Below are 23,128 nucleotides of genomic sequence, written 5' to 3'. Positions count from 1 at the left end.
ACAGATCTATTTCAGAACCAGCCGCTATCAAAATAATCTGGCTACGGGTGCGGGTCAGATATTATTGCTGGCGGGCCACTTTTGGCCCTCGGGTCGCCTGTTGACCACTGACCTAGGCTATCACCTGCTCTGCCTATAGCTAGCACCGGCCCTGTAATAATTTAAAGGCCACCCAAAAATGAAAATTCTGTCATCATTTTATTCACCTTCCTCTTGTTTCAAACTTGTATGAGTTTCTTTCTCTGTTAAACACAAAAGAACACATTTTGAAGAATGTTTGTTGTAACAGTTGATGGAAGCCATCAACTTATAGTATGGAAATGAATAGTATGGAAGTAGCTACTCTCAACTGTTTCCAAACTCATCCAGCTCATCCTCTCCTCAGTGAAGACACATGAAAACACACTTGGAATTTACAAAAAAGCACCTAAAGGACCCCCAGACTGTGAGAAACAAGATTCTCTGGTCTGATAAACCTCAATTCCAAGCATCATGTTTGAAGGAAACCAGCTCTGCTCATCACCTGCAGGGTACCATCCCAGAAGTAAAGTGTGCAGGTAGCAGTCTCATTCTGTGGGGCTGTTTTTCAGTGGCAGGGACTGAGGTACACATCAGAGTAGAAGAAAAGCTCAGTGCACCAAAATATTCAGATAGCCTTTATGAAAACCCAGTCCAGAGCATTCAGAACTTCAGACTGGGCAGAAGGTTCTCCTTCCAAGAGGACAATGACCCTAAGCACACAGAAAAAGTGGCTTATAGACAACTCTGTGAATGTCCTTGAGTGGCCCAGCCACAGCCCGGGATTGAACCAAATCAAATATTTCTGGAGAAACCTGAAAATATGCGTCTGCCCCATTCAACCTGACAGAGCTTGAGAGGTGAACGGGTGAGGTGAAGAATGGCAGATAGTTGCCTAATGCTGATGAGCAAAGCTTGTCGCATTATACCCCAAAATACTTGTGCTTCAGCTAAGTACTGAGTAAATTTACATTTATTCATTTAGCTGACGCTTTTATCCAAAGCGACTTACAATTGCTATATATGTCAGAGGTCGCACGCCTCTGGAGCAACTAGGGGTTAAGTGTCTTGCTCAGGGACACATTGGTGTCTCACAGTGGATTCGAACCTGGGTCTCTCACACCAAAGGCATGTGTCTTATCCACTGCGCCATCACCACCACGTAGTGGTGTAAGTATAAGTAGTATAAATACTTATACTACTTATACTTATACATTATACTTTATTGAATACTTATGCGATGTACTTAGTTCAGTTTTCTATACATATTTTTTAATATAAATTTACAAAATTGTGACAGCTCTGTGTTTGCCTTGCCATTTTGGTGTATGGAGTGTAGATTGATGTGGAAAAAAAGTAATGTAAAGCAGTTTAACAAGGCTGCAGCATAACAAAATGTGAAAAAAAAGAAAAGAAAAAAGGGGTCTGAATACTTTCGCAAGGCACGGTATATAGGTCAATGTTTATTTTATTTTTTGTTTTATTTTATATTTAATTTAATTTTTATTTTATTTCCCCCAATCAAAGGCCTTCAATCACAGGAAAAAATAAATAAAAGCAATTGGTCTCCAAAGGCTCACAAAAACCTCATCAGTGCTATCTTTGTCTCTTTGTCTCTCTCTGATGTTTCCATCAAAGCCTTTTTCTCTAAAAGAGGAGCAGGATTCAGGGATGCTTTTGTTCCCTCTGATTAAACGGCTTCAGGTGATCAGAAACACCTCCCAAACCCTCTGGATACAAGGGCAGAATCATTTACACTCTATATGGGTTTCTATGGGTTTAGGCGACAAAACAGTTTACACACTTCATCCACAGTAATGCTCAGCTCAATATTCTGTTGACAGTGATGGTTAGGTGACATCTCCAGTATAATAACAAACCCATTATCTTGACTGTTTAAATTGGCCAGATCTCCTATCAGTCTCATCGTCCAATATTAGTTTCTTATTCTGTTAACAAAAAAAAAAAAAAAAAATTCTGAGATGACCTCTATTTCATCTTCCAATGGAGTCTCTCTTTCTCTGTCCCTTTCTCAAAACATCCTCCAGCGTTTTCACATGCACTGCAGTCTGACAGATGCGTCACGGAGGTGAAGGACAGGGGGATGTAGAGAGACACTGTCTAGCCCACTCCGTCACAGAGACAGCAGTGAAGCTGTTGAGCTCCCCTGCCCCTGTAGACCAGGTGGTACGGTCCAGCCATGTGTCAGGGATATTTAAATGAGAGGGGGATGACAGTGGCTAGCCCAGACAGCTGGCAGGAACCAGGAAGAGGAGGGAGGGGAGAGTGGATGCTTCGGCTGCATCAGCTGTGTTTACTGTATGTATGTGGGACATATTGAATCACAAGACAATGTGAGTGAGTGAGTGAATGACAGGCATGCTTTGCTGTAAATCTGTGTTGGTTTAGAAAGTGTACCTTTTGTGTTTGCTACATGTTCTTTCTGTCTCTCTTCTTTTATTCTGTCTGCCTTTTCTGACCTGTTTTGGGAGATTTCCAGTAATAGATTGCATTTATTCTTTCATCTGAGATGTTCATTTCCTTCTATGCCTTTTCATTCTGTTTCTCTCCATCTCTAAGCTGAATCTGCTGTCAGCTCATGTTTTCCCCTTGGGAGTCTTGCACTTGTGTTTGTGTGTGTAGCTGAAGGATGGTGTATGTATGTATATATGTATTATATATATATATATGTATATATGTATGTATGTATTGTCCTGTTTTGAAGGTGCTGTGGTCAGCGTTGTGTTTCACAGGTGAGAGATTAAGTGGACAGTTAAAGGAGTAGTAGAGAAGGATGTGTTCTGTGTATGAGATTGTGTCTGTTTAAAGGAAAAGACGTTATGAGGCCTCCAAACCCTACTGGGAAATCCAGTTTAAGCTGGTCGATGTGTTTTGATTTCTAATAGGTCCGCACTGGTGGGTCATCTTGGGCGATCAGCAAACCAGCTACCAAGCTTGGTTTAGCATGACCAGTTGGAAACCAGCTACCGCATTCCAAAACACAATCATTTTCCAACAGGACAGGAGTTTATTCTTCTAAATGGAATACTGCAAGCTATAGTTGTATTCATGTGATTTCACATAAACCTTGAATGTGTTTCATATTTTTATCTTCTCTGCCAGTTCCAGTTTAATTTACACCTATCTTGTGGGGTCATGTCAGGTGTTAAGTGAGTGAACAAAGGGATGCAACATTATGTTGCCATAGCGACAGTGACTGGCCTTGATTGGAGTTAGTGAAGTAACTGTAATCCTCAGCGTGGCTCGGTTTTACTCAGGATTTCACGAAATATGTCACCATTTGCATTAGAACCAGCTGCTAATATAATTTTAGATCACATATTAGGAATTATTATAGAAGACATCCCTCAAGTTTCCACAGTGATGTTTGTGTAGCCTATTTCTGCATTTATGGAACATATGAGATGTTTCATAATCAGAACTTTTATGATAATACTAAATACTGTACATATACACTACTGTTCAAAATATTTTAAATGTTTTTGAAAGAAGCCTCTTATGCTCACCAAGACTTCATTTATTTGATTAAAATATACAGTAAAAAGAGTAATATAAAATATTACAATAAAAAAATCACATGATAACCTTCAAATAAACTAACAGAAAAGTACAGTGTACAATATAGTACAAAAAACATATATATATTTTTTTTATTTTAAGTATAATGTAGTCCTGTGGTGGCAAATGTAGTCCAGCAGTCATTACTCCAGTCTTCCGCGTCACATGATTGATAAATAAATAAATAAATCTCATATGCTGATTTGCTGGTGAAAACAGTTGAGCTGCTTAATATTTTTGTGTAAACCTGATACATCTTTTTCAGGATTCTTTGTTGCATAGAAAGTAAAAAAAAAAAAAAAAGAAGGATTTATGTGAAACCGAAATCTGTCAGTGACATCTTAAATGTCTTTTTGATCAATTAAATGCTTTTTGCTGTATAACAGTAATAATTTCTTTAAAAAAAACTTTTGAACTGTAGTGTACATACTTGATATTTGATAGAAAGCAGAATTAATTAAAATAAATTGTAATTAAAATGTAATTAATTTTAAAAGATAACATTTAACATAAAATAATTAATCAAATATGAAGCAGATAAATACACAAATATTACACAACATTCAATTGAAAATGAATTTGTTGTTGAGCTGGATGGTGTCTATCTAACAAGCCTATCAGTCGGTCTGATCTTTGACCTCATCTCCTGTGTCAGATAGGGCACTGGTCATTCTAGTGTGGCTCTTATCTCTCCTCTCCCATCCACAAATATGTGACATTTATAGACCCTCATTCTAGAATGTTTGCCATCAGAATCAATAACTCTATTACCTGTGTTGTGTAATTGCACGGTTGAATCTCATCTGTACCCAGAAGAGGTTAGCCACTCGGACCGTTTTTTGAGTGTCTTTCTGCTTTGCTGTTTATGTAGTGATCCTGTGTATGAAGGGGCTGATGGTTATGTAACAACCATGACACTACCAAAATAACATGCATGAGAAGATTATATGCAAGCCAGTGGATATATCTGTCTCTACTCCTGTCTTTGCGTTGTTCTATACAAACACATACACATCAAAAATCCTGACAAATTCTCTTGATATACTCTTCTTTATGCTTTAGCTTTCATTTAAGTGAAAAATGTGTAGGCCGTGATAGTGTGGAGGTAAAAGAGAAGTGTGAAAACCGAGAGCGTGATTATAAGTGTGAGGTTGTGTGTGTATCTCATGCTGTGTCTATCTGTGTTGTGTGCTAATGACCTGTCATTGTCATAATTAGTCAACCCATCTGGGCCTGTGAAAAGGCCACACAGATTTTAGCAACGAGTTAATTTCCTAGACAATCCTGTCGCTAATAATACCTTCAATAACTCACTGATAAGTATGTTGCACATTAACTTTGACAGAACAGTAAAACAATGAGCAGGGCCTTATAAAGCATTATGTAAACTGCGGTAGAATGAGGTTAGTATAACATGACTCCATTACGGCAGCTATGGGCCACATCCGCTGATACCAAACTTTAAATGATTAAGTTCTGCTACTCTCGTTTGTTTTTGAGGGCTGTGGATAATTACACGGCAGCGGTTCGTAATTAGTACTTGAGTCTAAGCAGGCGGATGGCGATTCCTGCTTTCCGCAGGAGCATGTACGTCAAATGGCATTGTTATAACAAAGTGGTTGTTATTGAGGTTATGAATAGGAATCATGGTGCTCTAGAAAAACAACAGACGTCAGTCCCTTAGGGGATGACAGTGAGTCAAGTTCGTTTATTGAGAAAATATTGATCAAAATCTGCTGTATTTAGGAAGCTAACCAATGTGTTTTATCTACTCAAAGTTAAACCACGTTTATTATGTCACTGTGCATTTTATGCAAATCAGTCTGGAGTGCATATTTTGATATTGTTTATCATGATACTGTGTCAATTTCTGTTTTTTTTTTTGTTTTTTTTAGAGAATGTTTCATGTTTTTAGGCATAAATGCTTAAATTCATGCTAAATTTATGCTAAAATAAAAACTAGAAAATAATTTTAAAGATCAAACTTTATTTACTATTCTGAAAATATTCACTATAGTTTTTTAAATCTCTTAATACCTCAGTCACATTTACGTTTTGCTTCTCGATTGAATTTATTTTGTTTTATTTAAGTAGGTTAAGGTATTTTTTGTTAAATGCTTTTTTTTTCAATGTAGTGCAGTGTCTATGCAATCCAGTGTTGAGGAAGTCATTTGGTTTCATTTATATGAGTAATTCATTAAGGATAAAGCTATTAAACCAGGAGATCAAAATAACAGCGAATAACAAGCACATACGTTTACACAGATTGAGAATTATACAGCAAGGGATTTAAATTACGAGAGTAAGTGATGTTGCTGCTACAATAAAAAGCGCTTCCATAGACAGAAACCCCTTCTGTTAAGGGTAGCTTTTCATGATGATGGATTTCTCTCAGGCTTAAAATGGGAAGTTTCAGCTCTCAGTAAAACAGTGATGAATATGTCAATATACCAACTGCTGAGCTCATCACATGATCTCAGGATGAATTCAGGTCCAAAAAACAGCTGTTATCTGTATTGTGACTACTGCAGATCTACTGTAGTAAACTAGTAGCTTGCTCTGAAGTACTGCTAATGTATCTGCATTAGCATTGCAAACTATTTTAAAAATTTGGCTGATGGGTGTAACTATGGGAATCCATCTATACTCGGCCCGTTTCCTGTGTGCTTTCACAGTGGGACGAGATGTCCAATTCTCTGCAGTGCAGGGGCTAGACATGTCTGCTTAATTATTCATCAGGCTGATGAATATTTTATCAAGCATCAGAGTTTAGTTAGACTGATATCACGCACGGGAACTATGGAACTCCAGCAGAAGGGTTGAGCGTCACTCACAGTAAAGTGAAAGTGTTTGAAAGCATTTGTTTGTGAAGCACAATATTGTCACATTAAAATATTTTTGATCTGTGATAACTTTGAATATGAAAGTAAAATCATTTAATCATATTTAGTCATACTTTGGCTTGCACTATTTTGGAAAAAAATCTAAATATCTATTTGTCTTTTTTTCTTGTGAAAATATCTATAGATCCTTATTTAGAATGTTATCTTAATTATTCCCAATAATATTTTTTTACATTTTTAAAATAAATAAAAGTTGATTTTTAATCAAAATAATACTTAACAATATATCGGTTTTCTTAACCGTATTTTAATCAAATAAATACAGCCATGGTGAGCATAAGAAACTATTTTCAAAAACACTTTTAACATGTAAGCATGTTAATATCTAATTCGTATTATCTTATGTTGCTTCAAGTAAACTGATCTTGTTTTAAAGATGTTTGGATATAAATTGCAATGATTTTTTATTTTTTTTTGCAGTGTAGAAACGCTATAATTTGAGTGGGCACTAGAAGTAAAGTGGTGTGAAAAAGTGTTGGGCGCCCTTCCTGATTTAATTTTTTTTTTGCACGTTTGTCACACTTTAATGTTTCAGATCAAACAAATTTAAATATTAATCAAAGATAACACAAGTAAACACAACATGCAGTTGACGACAACATGCAATGAAGTTTTTTATTATGAAGGGAAAACAAAATCCAAACCCACGTGGCCCTGTGTGAAAAAGTGCTTGCCCCCTAAATCTAATAACTGGTTGGGCCACCCTTAGCAGCAACAACTGCAATCAAGCGTTTGCGATAACTTGCAATGAGTCTGTTACAGCGCTGTGGAGGAATTTTGGCCCACTCATCTTGGCAGAATTGTTGTAATTCAGCCACATTGGAGGGTTTTCGAGCATGAACCGCCTTTTTAAGGTCATGCCACAGCATCGCAATAGGATTCAGGTCAAGACTTTGACTAGGCCACTCCAAAGTCTTCATTTTGTTTTTCTTCAGCCATTCAGAGGTGGATTTGCTGGTGTGTTTTGGATCATTGTCCTGCTGCAGAACCCAAGTTCGCTTCAGCTTGAGGTCACGAACAGATGGCCGGACATTGTCCTTCAGGATTTTTTGGTAGACAGCTGAATTCATGGTTCCATTTATCACAGCAAGTCTTCCAGGTCCTGAAGCAGCAAAACAGCCCCAGACCATCACACTACCACCACCATATTTTACTTTTGGTATGATGTTCTTTTTCTGAAATGCTGTGTTACTTTTACGCCAGATGTAATGGGACACACACCTTCCAAAAAGTTCAACTTTTGTCTCGTCAGTCCACAGAGTATTTTTCCAAAAGTCTTGGGGATCATCAAGATGTTTTCTGGCAAAACTGAGACGAGTCTTTATGTTCTTTTTGCTCAGCAGCAGTTTTCGTCTTGGAACTCTGCCATGCAGGCCATTTTTGCCCAGTCTCTTTCTTATGGTAGAGTCATGAACACTGACCTTAACTGAGGCAAGTGAGGCCTGCAGTTCTTTAGATGTTGTTGTTGTGGGGTCTTTTGTGACCTCTTGGATGAGTCATCGCAGCGCTCTTGGGGTAATTTTGGTCAGCTGGCCACTCCTGGGAAGGTTCACCACTGTTCCATGTTTTTGCCATTTGTGGATAATGTCTCTCACTGTGGTTCGCTGGAGTCCCAAAGCTTTAGAAACGGCTTTATAACCTTTTCCAGACTGATAGATCTCAATTACTTTCTTTCTCAATTGTTCCTGAATTTCTTTGGATCTCAACATGATGTGTAGCTTTTGAGGATCTTTTGGTCTACTTCACTTTGTCAGGCAGGTCCTATTTAAGTGATTTCTTGATTGCAAACAGGTGTGGCAGTAATCAGGCCTGGGTGTGGCTAGAGAAACTGAACTCAGGTGTGATAAACCACAGCTATGTTTTAACGGGGTTGGGGGGTTGGGGGGGGGCAAACACTTTTTCACACAGGGCCATGTGGGTTTGGATTTTGTTTTCCCTTCATAAAAAAAAAACCCTTCATTTAAAACTGCATGTTGTGTTTACGTGTGTTATCTTTGATTAATATTTAAATTTGTTTGATCTGAAACATTAAAGTGTGACAAACTAATGTCCTCCCACCTAAATGCTCCATTGTTTTGTGAGACAAACAGTTGCGGATCTTCAGCAGCTTTCTGACCCTGCCTTTCTCTGGACAGCAGAAAAACAAGGCTAAATAAAATGAATCAGGATGTATTGCCATTTTTCCTCAAATGCTTTTTTACTTATACACTTCTGCAAAATCAAAATGTTTTAAAAATGAAAACTAGTCACGCCATCTGTTGAAATATAAAGATCTCTTTCTCATTATCTTCCTAGTAGATCTCAGTGTTGGCCGACACCACCTCACATCCCAGTATTCTTTGCCTGGCAACCCTGTAACCAAGCACGGCCACATTGACCTGCGCACATCCATGGATGGCAAATACAAAGAGATTGCAGAGGTAAACAAAGCAGCAATCACAATAATAACGATGCTTGAATGAATGTTGGGTGTTTGTTTCTGATTTTATGTAAATGTGTGCTTAATTGTGTGCGTTTAGGAGCTGTTCTCCCGCAGTCTGGCGGAGAGTGAGATGCGGAGCGCTCCATATGAGTTCCCTGAGGAGAGCCCTATTGAGCAGCTGGAGGAGAGGCGGCACCGACTGGAGCGGCAAATCAGCCAGGATATCAAGTACTACATCCCATCATTCATATACAATAAAGTGCATCCATCCATCATAAAAAGTAGGCTACTCCACATGGCTCCGGGGATTAAAGTCCTTCTGAAGTAAACTGATGCATTTTTTTTAAGGAAAATAGCCATATTGAAAACTATATAAACCGTAATCATTAGCTTCGGCTAACTGTCACATGCACTTTCACGAGAGAGTGTTAGGGTTACATTTTATTTATTTTAAAGAAATAATTACTTTTATTCAGCAAAGACTGAATCAAAAGTGACAGTAAAAGGTTACAAAAGATTTATATTCCAAATAAAGTACTTCTGAACTTTCTATACATGAAAATATTCAGGGAAAAATAGTAACTATGTTGCCACTAACGTTTCACAATATTATTATTTTTACTCTGTTTGATCTAATAAATGCATAATTTATGAACATATCAGACTTCTTTTAAAAACATCATATAATGTTTTCCAGACAACAAGCTTTTGAACGTTAGTGAAGTTAAATAGCCTGTTGGTAACATCAGCATCCCATGTTGTAATCCAGCAACTGAAACTCAACATACATGCTGATTTCCAACTGTACTAGTCTTTTCAGTTGGGAATGTGTAATAAAAAATGTACTTGTCACTTCATGTGCCAATATTAGTCCAATATTCGCTGCTCTGTATGCACATGTGACCTTTGACCCACAGTGAGTTAATTAAATGCCATTTCTCTTGAGGTTTGAGCCTGATATCCTACTGCGAGCCAAACAGGACTTCATGAAAACTGACAGTGTGACAGATCTGGAGTGAGTGTCTTTAAGATCATTCATGTGAGACCCAGTGTTTTTCTAACTAGTATCAGCATGCTGTACCTTTTACTCTTTCTCAGGTATATGAAAGAACAAATCCAGGCGCCCAAAGAAGTCTATCCCGAGAGAGAGCTCGTCCCTGAGAAGGAGTATCAGAGAGTCGCCATCTCTGGAGAGGAGAAATGTGGGGTAACAACAGCTCTGTTTTTCACTTTGCTGTTTTGTTTGTTATACAAAAACAAGATGTTGACAGAACTGAAGTGGACGTTACATAAACTCCTGAAGGAGAACCAAGTTTCACACATCCACACACAAGTACACAAACTCTTGAGGGAAACATGAGGTGACAGCAACACAGCTGAGGGGTTTTCACAAGAAAAAGAGGAGCTGAAGGAGGAAAATGCCGAATATTAATAGTAAAAAAAAAAAAAACTTTTTAGAACAGCTTTTTACTTTTATTTTCACCTAAAATTCTGTGTACCTGGAAGAGAAATGGACTTCTGCTACAACCACTATACTGTAAAACTGTCTCCTGAGAAAGGTTAGAAAGATGTAGATAGATTTAGGCAATCACACCTGCAATTTTACAGGTGTTCAAAAGATCAGCTGATACTCAGAACAACAATACAATAACAAACGTGATATTATTTTAAAATGAGTTCAAATATTAAGAAGTAAATATTAAGTAACTTGCATTTCACACACAATATTGTTACTTATTTGTTTTAACAAAGAAATCTGTTTTAATGTAAAAGCGTACTGCGGAGCATCTCAAGCATTTACCAGACAGATTCTAAGGAATGAGGTTTCATTTTTGAATGAATCATTGTTTTTAAACTAATCGATTGAGTGAAAGATTCAGTGATTCACTTAAACTTGTTTTAAGTTGAAGTTGAATGAAACACACTGCTTCCATACTATATAGTAAGCAGAAAACAGCATACCAAAAGAGTAGTATTTCTGAATTCATAGTGTTCTAAAAGTAGCCGAATTACCATATTCGGTGGACACTTTACTATCCCGTGAAGTGACGGGACAGTAGTTGCCAACGAAGCGTCACAACTGACACTGGTAGGTCCTGTGACAGTGACAACATGGTGGATGTATTGTCCAAATTTAATTCATACTACCCATATTAATACTTTATAGAATGCATTTTTGTAATGGTTGTGAAGTAAATATTTACCAAACTGAATGTGATTTAGACAGCATGTGATTTTAATACGTGTTTTTTAATGAAATGATTAAGTGAATGAATCATTGACCCACTCATACTTGTTTCCTAACTGAATGAATCAGTATTGTTGAACAAATCATTGGAATGAATGAATGCTTGACCTGCAGAAAGGGATAACTGAAAAATCCCCACCTCTGATAGATAAATGGAGACAGACAGACAATGTTTGAGTGAGTCTTCTTCTGTCACACACCCCAGGTTCCATTCACTGACCTACTGGATGCTGCTAAATGTGTAGTCAAAGCTCTGTTCATCAGAGAGAAGTACATCTCTCTGTCCATGCAGAGCTTCTGCAGGACCACAGCGCGTTTCCTGCAGGAGGAGCTGGGTGGCCAACCTCTGGACCTCAACACCTTTGAGGAGATGCCGGAGTCCTCTGTAGCTGCAGGTGGGTTGAACCAGAGTTTTCTGAAGGAAGTATTCTGAAGATTGATGATACATCCAAGAATCAGGATCTTATAACCAGAATGTACAGTAAATGGAAAGGTTTAAGATTGTGTTTAAATAGAGACCCACTGGATTGATCTGCATTTAGGAGAATGGAATAATTTACAGCAGAATGGTTTCATGGAACTGAACAAAGAACTGAAAGCAGGTGCTTTGTTTGCAGATTCAGCATCTGTTTATGAACCACAAATGATCAGTTAAACCACAGCACTTCTGCTCATTAAAGCAGGAGTCACTACAAATTACAATAATCTACAGTAGAGTACAGTACAGTAATCTACAATTACAAAATATAACAAAGTCCTCCATATAATTCAAGTGAGGAACAGAATTAAATAAATTTTTTCATGGAAAATCTTGACATTAGCCCTAGCTCTGCTTGATGGGTTCATGGGAAAATAGCGATGCCTAATTATGAGAGTTTTTCTTTTAAATTCATTTGTTAAATTAATATAAAACCGTTATTTCAAATTATAATAATATTTCATAATATTAATGGTTTTACTGTATTTTTGGTCAAATAAATGCAGGATTGGTGAGGATATGACCCTTTTTTTCAAAAGCATAAAAAATATCTTGCAGACCCCAAACTTAGTCATATAAGTGGTTTTTTTTGGTGACCAATATTCAGAAAACAGGACAACTAAATATGTTTTTCTCTCTTATATCATATGTTCCCCATAGATGCGACGGTCCACCCACCTGTGTCAGAAACCCACCCCTATGAGGTGCTAGACCCTGCCAGCATGCCCCCAGGTTTGGGCTACACTTGCAAGATGGTGGATGGTGTTGTTCATGTGTACACGCAGACGTGAGTCTTCTTCCTGTGGTGGTAGTTGTATTTCTTTTGTTTAACCTTTTGTCGTTCTGTTCTTTCTTTTAATATATTTTTTTCATAATGTCCATCAGTTCCTCAGAGCTAGACTTGCCGTACCCAAACCTGCAGGAATACATAGCTGATATGAACATGATGATGGCGCTCATCATTAACGGGCCAGTGTAAGTTGTCCTAAACACTGTGAGCTTTGTTTCCATTCTGATGCAGTAGAGTCAGGAAAAGATGATCAAATTACTGATTGAAACGGCTCATTCTGTAAATGTGAGCTCATCCCTGGGTGGGCTCCTTTGCTTGATTGAAATCATTATGCACTGACCTCAGTTTGAACCTGTGGATAAAACGTAAAAAGAAACCCATCCTCACTGAGATAAAGATGTGTAATTAATTTGTAATCTGAATAATGTCAAGAAGATGAAGAACTGGCAAAGTCTGATTAAATCTGACCCCAAAAATAGCCAGAACTGGTTTGATCTGCCTTAGGTTTGGCATACGAATTCCTGATTTAATTTTTCAAACAGGAAATCTTTCTGCTATCGCCGGCTGCAGTACCTCAGCTCCAAGTTCCAGATGCACATTCTCTTAAACGAGATGAAAGAGTTGGCAGCACAGAAGAAAGTCCCTCACCGTGATTTCTACAACATCAGGAAGGTCTGCTGTCCACACAAATATTTAGTTGAAGTTCGTTAACTTTATTAGTGGTTGTCACAGGAAAAATCGTATTATTTGATCAATCACTATTGAACTTTGACCTCTTGGCCTTCAGGTGGACACACACATCCATGCCTCCTCCTGTATGAATCAGAAGCACCTGCTGCGCTTCATTAAAAGAGCCATGAAGAAATATCCAGGTGAAATCGTCCATGTAGAACAAGGCCGAGGACAGACTCTATCAGAGGTGTTTGAGAGCATGAACCTGACAGCCTTTGACCTCAGCGTAGACACTCTGGATATGCATGCGGTAAGAACTGTAGAGGTAGTTATTAGGGCTGCCACTAACGACTATTTTTATTTCCATTAATCTATCGAGTAATTTATTGATTAATCTAAATGATTAATTTCCCACAAAAACATCAACAATTTTACTAAAGAATATTTTATTAAGCTATATTTTATTAAACCAAATGAAATCCAAATTTCTATGAAATCCTTTTTTAAAGCAAAAGTAAAGTGCAACATAGAGTGCAAGAAGCAAGTGTCCATCTCATAGTCCAAATCACTGAAATCAAAGTTCAGTATTATAGTGTGAGAAAGACAACATATCCACGTGTTCTAGTCTAATAATAATACAATTATAATCAAAAAACACTTTTTAAATTTGACCAGAAATATTATTTACCAGAATTTATTTAGGAGAAAAATGTAAATGTGCAGTAAAACTTTTTTTTTTTTTTTTTTTTTTTTTTCATATAATCAATTAATTGGAGATTATTAAAATTTAATGGAACCATTAAAATGGAATCCAGAAAATAATGGAAAACAGAATTTGGTAAAGATAAAACTGTAAAACAGAGTATAGAAAAATAAAAATGGAAAAACTGAATTTGGAAATAAAACCGATTTCATAGGGTCCTATAATTATAATATATATTTTTTTGTGGTAATAAAAATAGATTTAAGTGAACAATAGCTTTTAAAATGACTTCAAATACATATGTAATAGCAATGATGCAATAATAATAATTAGTTAAAATAAAGTATCAAAAGCAAGAAATCATATGGTTTTATTGAACAAAACTGTTAAAAAATGTATAATAAACAATAGAGCTAATGTAGATTACGCATTACAACACCAGCCTCCAGGGGGCGCTAACGACTTGATTGTTTTTTACACATTACTGTGAGATCTAATCCTTGTTTAATATTGACCACGCACCATTTAATTCCAACGTACACTTAACCTTTAATGTTTGGCCATTTCTTTAGGACAGAAATGCTATAGCCACTGTAATTATATGAATATGTGGACATCAGTGAGGGTTTGGGCTTTTCTTTTGAAATCGCGATGTATTCTCCTGTGTTTGTGTAGATTTGTAAATGATTTACTTCACAAATCTGATGAAATGGCGCACGTTGCGTTCTCAGATGAAGGTTATAATAAACCCAAACTCACAACAACATGCAGAGATGAGTTTAAGACGCTCCACATGTAAATGATAACAGTTTCTGTGGAGCTACAGTGAACGGAGACGCTGTTAAGCACAAACTACACGCATGGAAATAATTAAAGCATCGCATATAATTATGTAATTCAATTGTGAATTCACAATCATGCTTAATTGATTTTTAAATGGGTTTAATATATCATGCAGCCTTGGAAAACAGTCTAATAATGCCAGTTAGTCCACGCGAGCAAAATGAAGTCGATGATTTTTAAAAATCGAATAGTCGAATAAAATCGACGAATCGCGACAGCCCTTGTAGTTCTAGACATGCCATAAGTGGTTGGAAAAATACTTCTACCATTGCTAGCAATTAGACATAAGAAGAAGAATAGAAATTGAATATACACTTCACTTGGGAAACCACTACTTAAAATGTTTGGGGTCGGTAAGACTTTTATATTTTTGAAAGAAATCTTGTATGTTCACCAAGATTTGATTAAAACTACTATAGTGTACTATTATTGTGTAATTATTATATTACAATTTTATTCCTGTGATGGCAAAGTCTTCAGTGTCACAAGATACTTCAGAAATCATTCTAATATGCTGATTTGGTGCTCGAGAAACATTTTTTATCATCAATGTTGATGATTATGTTTTTATTATCAACCGTTGTACTCCTTAATATTTTTGTGAAAAAATTACATGTTTTCATGATTCTTTGTTGAATAGAGAATTAAAAAGAACAGAATTTACTTAAAATAGAAATATTTCAAAAGAATATAAATGTATTTTACTGTCACTTTTTTTGTCCAATTAATGTGTCTTTGTTGAATAAAAGTATTAATTTCTTCTTTAAAAAAAAAAAAAAGAAAAAGAAACGTAGACTGGCCACAAACTTTTGAATAGTAGTGCTTGGTATGTTATATCTTGTTGACTTAACAATTATTCATTAAAACCTTAATAACGTGACTATTAACAAAAATATGACCATGAAAAAGCAGAAAACTGAAATAACACAGAACCATGAAATAGTTTTAACAGAACTTAAAATGAACTTGAAGTTGTTTCACAGTAGATGCCAAGGAAAATATTTAGTGGGAGTTCCAAACTTCATGAGTTTGTGTGGGATCTAGGTCACTCTCACTACAAATATGTTGCACAGAGTTGCAGAAGCACAATCTCAGCGGGTTTACACTTAAGTGAGAACTGAATAAGCTGATGAATGACCTGTTGTTCTCTACTGAATGCAAACTGTGGCTCTACATGAATGCTGTGCAATATTGCACATAGTTTATTGGGTCCCTAAACCATGTAAATCAAAATCTTTATTAAGAGATTCTTCTGTAAATTATATGTAGAAATAATTGGGCAAAATTGAACAAATAGTTTTGAAGGGAAGATGAGAAGAAAAAAAAAAAAGCTTGTTTAAATATTAAAAATATTCCCTCTTTCCTGTAGGACCGTAACACATTTCACCGCTTTGATAAATTCAACTCCAAATACAACCCCATTGGAGAGTCCATCCTCCGAGAAATCTTTATCAAGACTGACAACCATGTTGAGGGGAAATACTTCGGGCACATAATCAAGGTATCTGCTCCTTATAATCTTTGAGTTCAACAAAACAAACATTTGGTTTCGTATGGTAAAGTGTGCCTCCTGCTGATAGTTGTATGTTGGTGCATTTCAGGAGGTGATGGCAGACCTGGAGGAAAGCAAATATCAGAATGTGGAGCTGCGACTCTCCATCTACGGCCGCTTACGAGATGAATGGGATAACCTGGCTCAATGGGCTGTCAAACACAAAGTTTATTCAGATAACGTGCGCTGGCTGGTGCAGGTGCCCCGGTTATTGTGAGTACTGAATATTAAGAAGCATAGATGTTATGTGGCAATTTATTATCTGATGTCTACAGTATCGTTGATCAAATTAAGAAATACAAATATTTACACTTGTTTAAAAGTTTGGAGTCGGTAAGATTTTTTAAAGTTTGTTTTTTTTCATGTTTTACAATTTTAAATAACTGTTTTCTATTTAAATATATTTTAAAATGTAATTTATTCCTGTGATGGCAAAGCTGAATTTTCAGCACCATTACTCCAGTCTTCAGTGCCGCATGAACATTCAGAAATCATTCTAATATGCTGATTTGATGCTCAAGAAACATTTATCAATGTTGTAAACTGTTGTGCTGCTTAATATTTTTGTGGAAACCATGATATATTTTTTCACTTTTGATCAATTTGTCCTTGCTGAATAAAATAATTTTTCAGACCCCGAACTTTTGAAGGGTGGTGTATGTTATTGTTATTACGCGAAAAGCACTTTAAATTAAGCACCTAAGTAAGTGGACATATTTCCGAAATGAACAAATATTTTCACTGTACATAAAATATAAATGTGAGAAGAAATTAAAACCATTCTGAAATAACAAGGTTGTTTTTTTTCCTCTACAGTGATGTGTACCACACCAAAAAGCAGCTATATAACTTCCAGGAGATGCTAGAGAACATCTTTATGCCTCTGTTTGAAGTCACAGTCAATCCCAGCAGCCACCCACAGCTACATCTCTTTCTGCAACATGTAAGTGAACTTTTAGTAATGTAGTAAACCTTGTTTAGTGTCAAATTAAATGCTTCTGAGGAGTGGAGGCATATGTGACCCTGGACCACAAAACCAGTCTTAAATAGTGTATTTTTAGCAATAGCCAACAATGCATTGGAAGGGTCAAATTTTTCTTTTATGCTAAAAATCATTAGGATATTAAGTAAAGATCATGTTCCATGAAGATATTTTGTAAATTATCTACCGTAAATATATCAAAAAACAATTTTTGATCAGAAATATGCATTGCTAAGAACTTAATTTGGACAACTTTAAAGGCTGTTTTCTCAGTATTTAGACTTTTTTTTTTTTTGCACCCTCAGATTCAAATAGTTGTATCTCGGCCAAATATTGTCCTATCCTGCAGACAAATCATACATCAATGGAAAGCTTATTTATTAAATTCTCAATTCCAGAACATTGACTGCTTTTGTGGTCCATGGTCACGTATTTGATTTCACACTCCTTTTTCCCAGTGGTTAAAGATCTGGCCTGGAAACCCGTAGATTTAAACCCTTAGCTCATAGACGGGGCTCCAGACTAACTATTTTTACTAGGAGCACTGTAGCCCCTGACTGAAAATGTTTAGGAGCACAAGCAGAAAATTTAGAGGCACACCCTAAATCAGCCTGCAATGCAATCGTTCAAACATTTTCCCCATTTTAACTGCATTACTGACAAATGCTTTAATCAGAAGCAGAAAGAGCTTTATTGCCAAGTGTGTTTACACACACAAGGAAATTGTCTTGGTGTTAGGAGCTTCCAGTACAGAAGTACAAACATAGTGCAGACAACATATAATTAAGGTAATACAAACACTAATAATGAAGAGAATAGACAATAAATTATAAATAACAACAGTAATAAAAATATACAGAAAAGAAAAAATGTCCATAGACAGAACTGTGAATGTGCATATGTCCTATGTACGGATGAAGGTTTGATGAGTTATTTACAGATGTACAGTACTGGGGTGTGTTATGTGTTGTTCAGGTGGGATATGGCCGGGGGAAATAACTGTTCTTGTGTCTGGCTGTTTTGGTGCTCAGTGATCTGTAGCGCCGGCCAGAGGGCAACAGGTCAAAGAGAGCGTGAACTGGGTGCGAGGAGTCCATTATAACAACTTCAGTGATTATGTGTGAGTTAGTCGCAAATTGAAGTACATTTTGTTTTTCAAAGCACTCTGTGACGTTTTTTTACTTCATAAACAAAAAAGAGCGAAACTCTGACAATCTTATTTCTTGATGATTTGATTTTTTATAATTATTTTATCATTTCAAAATATAAAGGAAAAAGTATAAGAGGGAGAAGAGCAGTGGGGAGAGAACACATCCCTGAGGGGCTCCAGTACTGATGGTGATAGTTCTGGATGTGAGTTTGCTCAGCCTTACTAGCTGCTGCCTGTCTGTCAGGAAGCTGGTGATCCACTGACAGATGGAGGTGGGCACAGAGAGCTGTGTGAGTTTGTCTGTGAGAAGGTCAGGCATTGAAGGCCGAGCTGAAGTCCACAAATAAGATCCTTGCGTAAGTCCCAGGTTTGTCAAGGTGTGGCAGGATCTTATGCAGTCCCATATTGACAACATCATCCACAGACCTGTTTGCTCTGTAGGCAACTGAAGAGGATCCAGCAAGGGTCCAGTGATGTACTTCAGGTAGGCCAGGACCAGTCGCTCAAATGACTTCATGACCACAGACTTGAGAGCGACAGGTCTGTAGCTCAGACACAGCTCAAACGAGTAGCAGGATTTTGTTACGCTTTTGTTTCATTTGCCGTTTGTTTCTCATATGCGACAGTGGCGCCTGTGCAACCGCGCACAAAATTTACTCACACCGGCAGAAAAAATGGTCGCATTAGGTCACAGCCTAGAGCCCTGATAAATGTATTACTGTCCCTATAAAAACACTGTAAATTGATTTGTAAGGTGCTTCAGATAAGAGAGTCTGCCATTTAAAGTTTAACCTTTGTGGTTAAGTCCCACTTTACTCCACAAAATACTTCCATCCCTATTCACCATGTGTATTAAAATTGTAAGACTGAATGTTGATGTGCCCTTCAGATTGTGGGGTTTGATAGTGTGGATGATGAGTCCAAACCTGAGCAACACATCTTTAACCTGGACAGTCCAAAACCTGTGAACTGGACGGAGGAAGACAATCCTCCATACTCATATTATCTGTACTACATGTATGCAAATATGACTGTACTCAATCACTTGCGCAGGTATTTGATGCACCCAAGTATACATTTTGCTTACCACAATACATTATATTATTTAAGGTAAAATGAATGTATTTTATACCGATTCAGAATTTTTTTTTTTTTTTTTTTGAAAGATGGATTAAAACCAATGTGTAGGTTACTGAATTAAAATATGTTTTTAGCTCCAGGACTGTGGTTAAATGTCATCTCTTTCTCCCAACAGGCAAAGAAACTTGAATTCATTTGTATTACGTCCACACTGTGGAGAGGCAGGGCCTATTCACCACCTTGTGTCTGGATTTATGCTGTCAGAAAATATTTCCCATGGCCTGCTTCTGAGAAAAGTAAAGAAACTCTACATACTTCCACTGAATCAAGATTCAAGATTTTTTTTATTTGTCACATACACAATTATACAGAGTATAACCAGCAGTGAAATGTAGGAAATGGTTACAAGAATCATGCTTGTCCTTGTAAATCTGTTCTGCTCCTATATAAAGAATGTTCATATTTTTTATTTTTTTTCATGATTTTGTATCTGCCCAATGCCATATGTAATATCACCCCATTACATAACAAACACTGTTTGAAAGGTGCCAGTATTCAAGGTAACAGCCATTCAAACATTGATAAGCTCTCTTAAGCTTTGACCGATAGTGAACAATTTTGACAGAACAACATCATGATGTTTCACACTGGATATTTTAGAGCTTTATATATTTAGAGCTAATATTCTTATCTTAAGATCCACTGCAAACAGTCAAGAGCTTGTCGTTCCACCCAGAGCTTTTAGAGTGAGATGTTTGTGTATTTTCCTCAGGCTCCTGTACTGCAATATCTGTATTACCTGGCTCAGATCGGCATCGCCATGTCCCCACTCAGCAACAACAGCCTTTTCCTCAGTTACCATCGAAATCCTCTGCCTGAGTACCTATCCAGGGGTCTCGTGGTGTCTTTGTCCACTGATGACCCTCTGCAATTCCACTTCACAAAGGTTATACCAAACTATACCATCAGATATTAAAATGTTTTTAATTGTATCTGTTATTTCTTGAGTTGGGTTTGTAATGTGTTTGACCTAGTATGTGTGGCTGTTCAGGAGCCGCTGATGGAGGAGTACAGCATCGCTGCTCAGGTGTGGAAGCTGAGCTCTTGTGACATGTGTGAGCTGGCCCGAAACAGTGTGCTCATGAGTGGATTTTCTCACCAGGTGCTCACATCTACACGAACACCTCTGTCAGCAATGGCAGAAGTCTGTTTTGTGTTTAGTAAGCTACACATTTTACTTTCACTTTTTTGGTAACCATTTGTTAACATTAAAGCTTAAGGTACCATGGCCTAAAAAAACCATACTAAAATTTTATATTAATTTTGTTCATTTCTACATTACTGTTTTTTTGACGAATACTTTTATTTAGCAAGGATGCATTAATTTATCAAAAGGCGCCAATAGCCTCATGGGCAGTGCGTTGACACTTGGCGCAGTTGCGCTTCGGGTGTTCCATGTTCGACTCCCGCCTTGTGGACCTTTCCCGATCCTGTACCCACTCACTTCCTGTTAGATCTCCACTGTCCTATGAAGAAAAATGCAAAAAAAAAACACCAAAAAAGTGACATTTAAAATATATATTTTTTAAATAATATTTTAAAATAAATGCTGTTCTTTAAAAAAAAATATTAAGCAGCACAGCAACATTGATAATAAGAGAAAAAAAGTTTCTTGAGCAAAAAATCAGCATATTAGAATGATTTCTGAAGGATCATGCGACACTGAAAACTGGAGTAATGATGCTGAAAATTCAGCTTTGTCATCACAGAAATAAAAAAAACTTATTTATTTTCTTTTAAAAACATTCAAAATCTTTTGAGTTGTGTTTCTCAACTTTTGGATGGTGGTTCTCAACTGGTGTGTTGTGACCAAAAAATTAATAATGGACAGCGGGGAAAAATAATGCTTTATTCCTCACTGAAATGAAACTTTAAGACTTTCTGCTTTTAAGAGGGGGGATAAAATAGTTTTTATATCTCTTGTTGTTGTGGCAACCAATTTGGTTGTGCGTCCAAACACAACAGTGTATTGGCACAAGTTTATCTGTCTCTAGTCAAATTACAGTAGTTAAAAGCCAACATAAGCAGATTGCATAACATGACCTCATTCTCTAAAACCCTGACCAAACTACAGTATATACAGGAATATATGACTCGGATTACTTTACATTATAAATGGCTTCTTTTGCATTGAGGATATGGCATATGGTACAATAAACCGTTTTGCTACTTTTTTGTCCCACATTTTATGTCCAGTGTGCATCCTGAAGCCAAACCACTGATAAAGACAATTAAAATACAAGGAATCAAAAAGAAAAACATGTGACTAATGCATGCAGATGTCTTGTGTCCAGGTGAAAAGCTATTGGCTGGGGCCGCGTTATCTCAAAGAGGGGCAGGAGGGCAACGACATCAGACGCACTAACGTTCCAGACATCCGAGTGGCGTACCGCTTTGAGACGCTGTGCGAGGAGCTGAATCTGATCACCCAGGCTGTGCGTTCAGAGGAGCTGGAGACGGTTGAAGAGCAGGGCTCCCTGTGCATGGGTGCAGGACTGGCCAGACGTTAGCTCTCAATTATTCACCCAGTACAGAATGTGAGTGAAGGGTTGATTCAGGGAAATGTGGCACGGTCATACTGTGTTTGATTGCACTGGTGTTCAACTAAATTTTTTATATTTGACTTTTAGGTATTTGCTAGAAATGTACTGTTGTTTTTTGGTTGTGAAGTGCAGGTTCAAAGGCCTCATTGCCAGGAAGCAAAGAGAATTTGCACAAAGGAAATGCCAATGTTGTGTTTGACAAAAGCACATGAACATTTCCAGAATACCAACTGGAAACACTTGCAGTATCTGTGAACGACTAGAAGGCTCCAGATATCCATTCAAGCATCAGGAAACCCCAGAAATCTTCCCCATGTTACTGTTGACCTTACACTGTCCTTAACCTGCAGTCCAGCGTGAAGAACAGTGAAATGGTTTACAGTATCATAGATAATAAACGTTTGGTGTTGCTTGCACACTTGCTCTGAACACTAACAGCCATAAACATTTGTTCTTTGGCTACTGTGTGTGAGCTCAATTACCTACGCACATCTCTGCCATGAGCCGTCAACATCCTGTCATTTTTAAATGGATTTTTATCTCCTTTATATTCTTGATTTTAACAGGTTCTGTTCTAATAAGTTTATTATTGTGATATTTGTTTTATAGTGGTTGTATCCTTTTGTCATTTGGCCATTTTCATGTGTGTCTGTAATTTAATAATTATTAGTGCTATTTATTGTAAATCAGACATGATGATATCAGAGTGAAGTTTATTTTTCCGCTGTATTCTGTATCTCAAAATTAAAATATAATTCTGAGAGTCTGTGGATTTAATATTGCATTTACTATTCACTGTATTTTTCAAAGCAGAAGTAAGCTGTTTCTTGTGAATGTGCAAGACTTTGCCTTTTTTTGCCGATACAGAGAAATAACTAGAGCAGGGCTGTCCAAACTCGGTCCTGGAGGGCCGGTGTCAGAGTTTAGCTCCAACTTTCCTCAACACACCTGTATGGAAGTTTCTAGTATGGCTAATAAGAGCTTGATTAGCTGCTTCAGGTGTGTTTGATTAGGGTTGGAGCTAAACTCTGCAGGACACCGGCGCTCTAGGACCGAGTTTGGACAGCCCTGAACTAGACGAATAACAATGTAATCGGTGAAACTA

The 23,128-nt window shown here is 37.1% G+C and overlaps 1 protein-coding gene across 2 annotated transcripts; it reads left to right on the top strand.

The window, feature by feature from the left end:
* The first annotated feature begins 2,265 nt into the window (after positions 1-2,265).
* LOC306849389 (AMP deaminase 2-like) lies at positions 2,266-22,789 on the top strand. Of its 2 annotated transcripts, XM_079384360.1 has the most exons (19): positions 2,266-2,372; positions 8,796-8,920; positions 9,020-9,150; positions 9,869-9,937; positions 10,021-10,129; positions 11,376-11,565; positions 12,309-12,435; positions 12,534-12,623; positions 12,981-13,110; positions 13,226-13,420; positions 16,026-16,157; positions 16,258-16,421; positions 17,025-17,151; positions 19,230-19,393; positions 19,596-19,716; positions 20,193-20,366; positions 20,472-20,582; positions 21,775-22,017; positions 22,156-22,785. In XM_079384360.1, the coding sequence occupies exons 2-18, from the start codon at positions 8,891-8,893 to the stop codon at positions 21,988-21,990; spliced, it is 2,280 nt and encodes a 759-aa protein (XP_079240486.1). In that variant the 5' UTR covers positions 2,266-2,372; positions 8,796-8,890; the 3' UTR covers positions 21,991-22,017; positions 22,156-22,785. The 2 variants fall into 2 exon arrangements, with proteins under 2 accessions (XP_079240486.1, XP_079240485.1); XM_079384359.1 differs by having other exon boundaries at positions 21,775-22,789.
* The last annotated feature ends 339 nt before the right edge of the window (positions 22,790-23,128 follow it).

Source organism: Barbus barbus, assembly GCF_936440315.1.
Source record: "Barbus barbus genome assembly, chromosome: 29".
NCBI classification, from domain to species: domain Eukaryota; kingdom Metazoa; phylum Chordata; class Actinopteri; order Cypriniformes; family Cyprinidae; genus Barbus; species Barbus barbus.
Note: the sequence above shows the minus strand (reverse complement) of the source record. Positions and strands in the feature narration are given on the sequence as shown.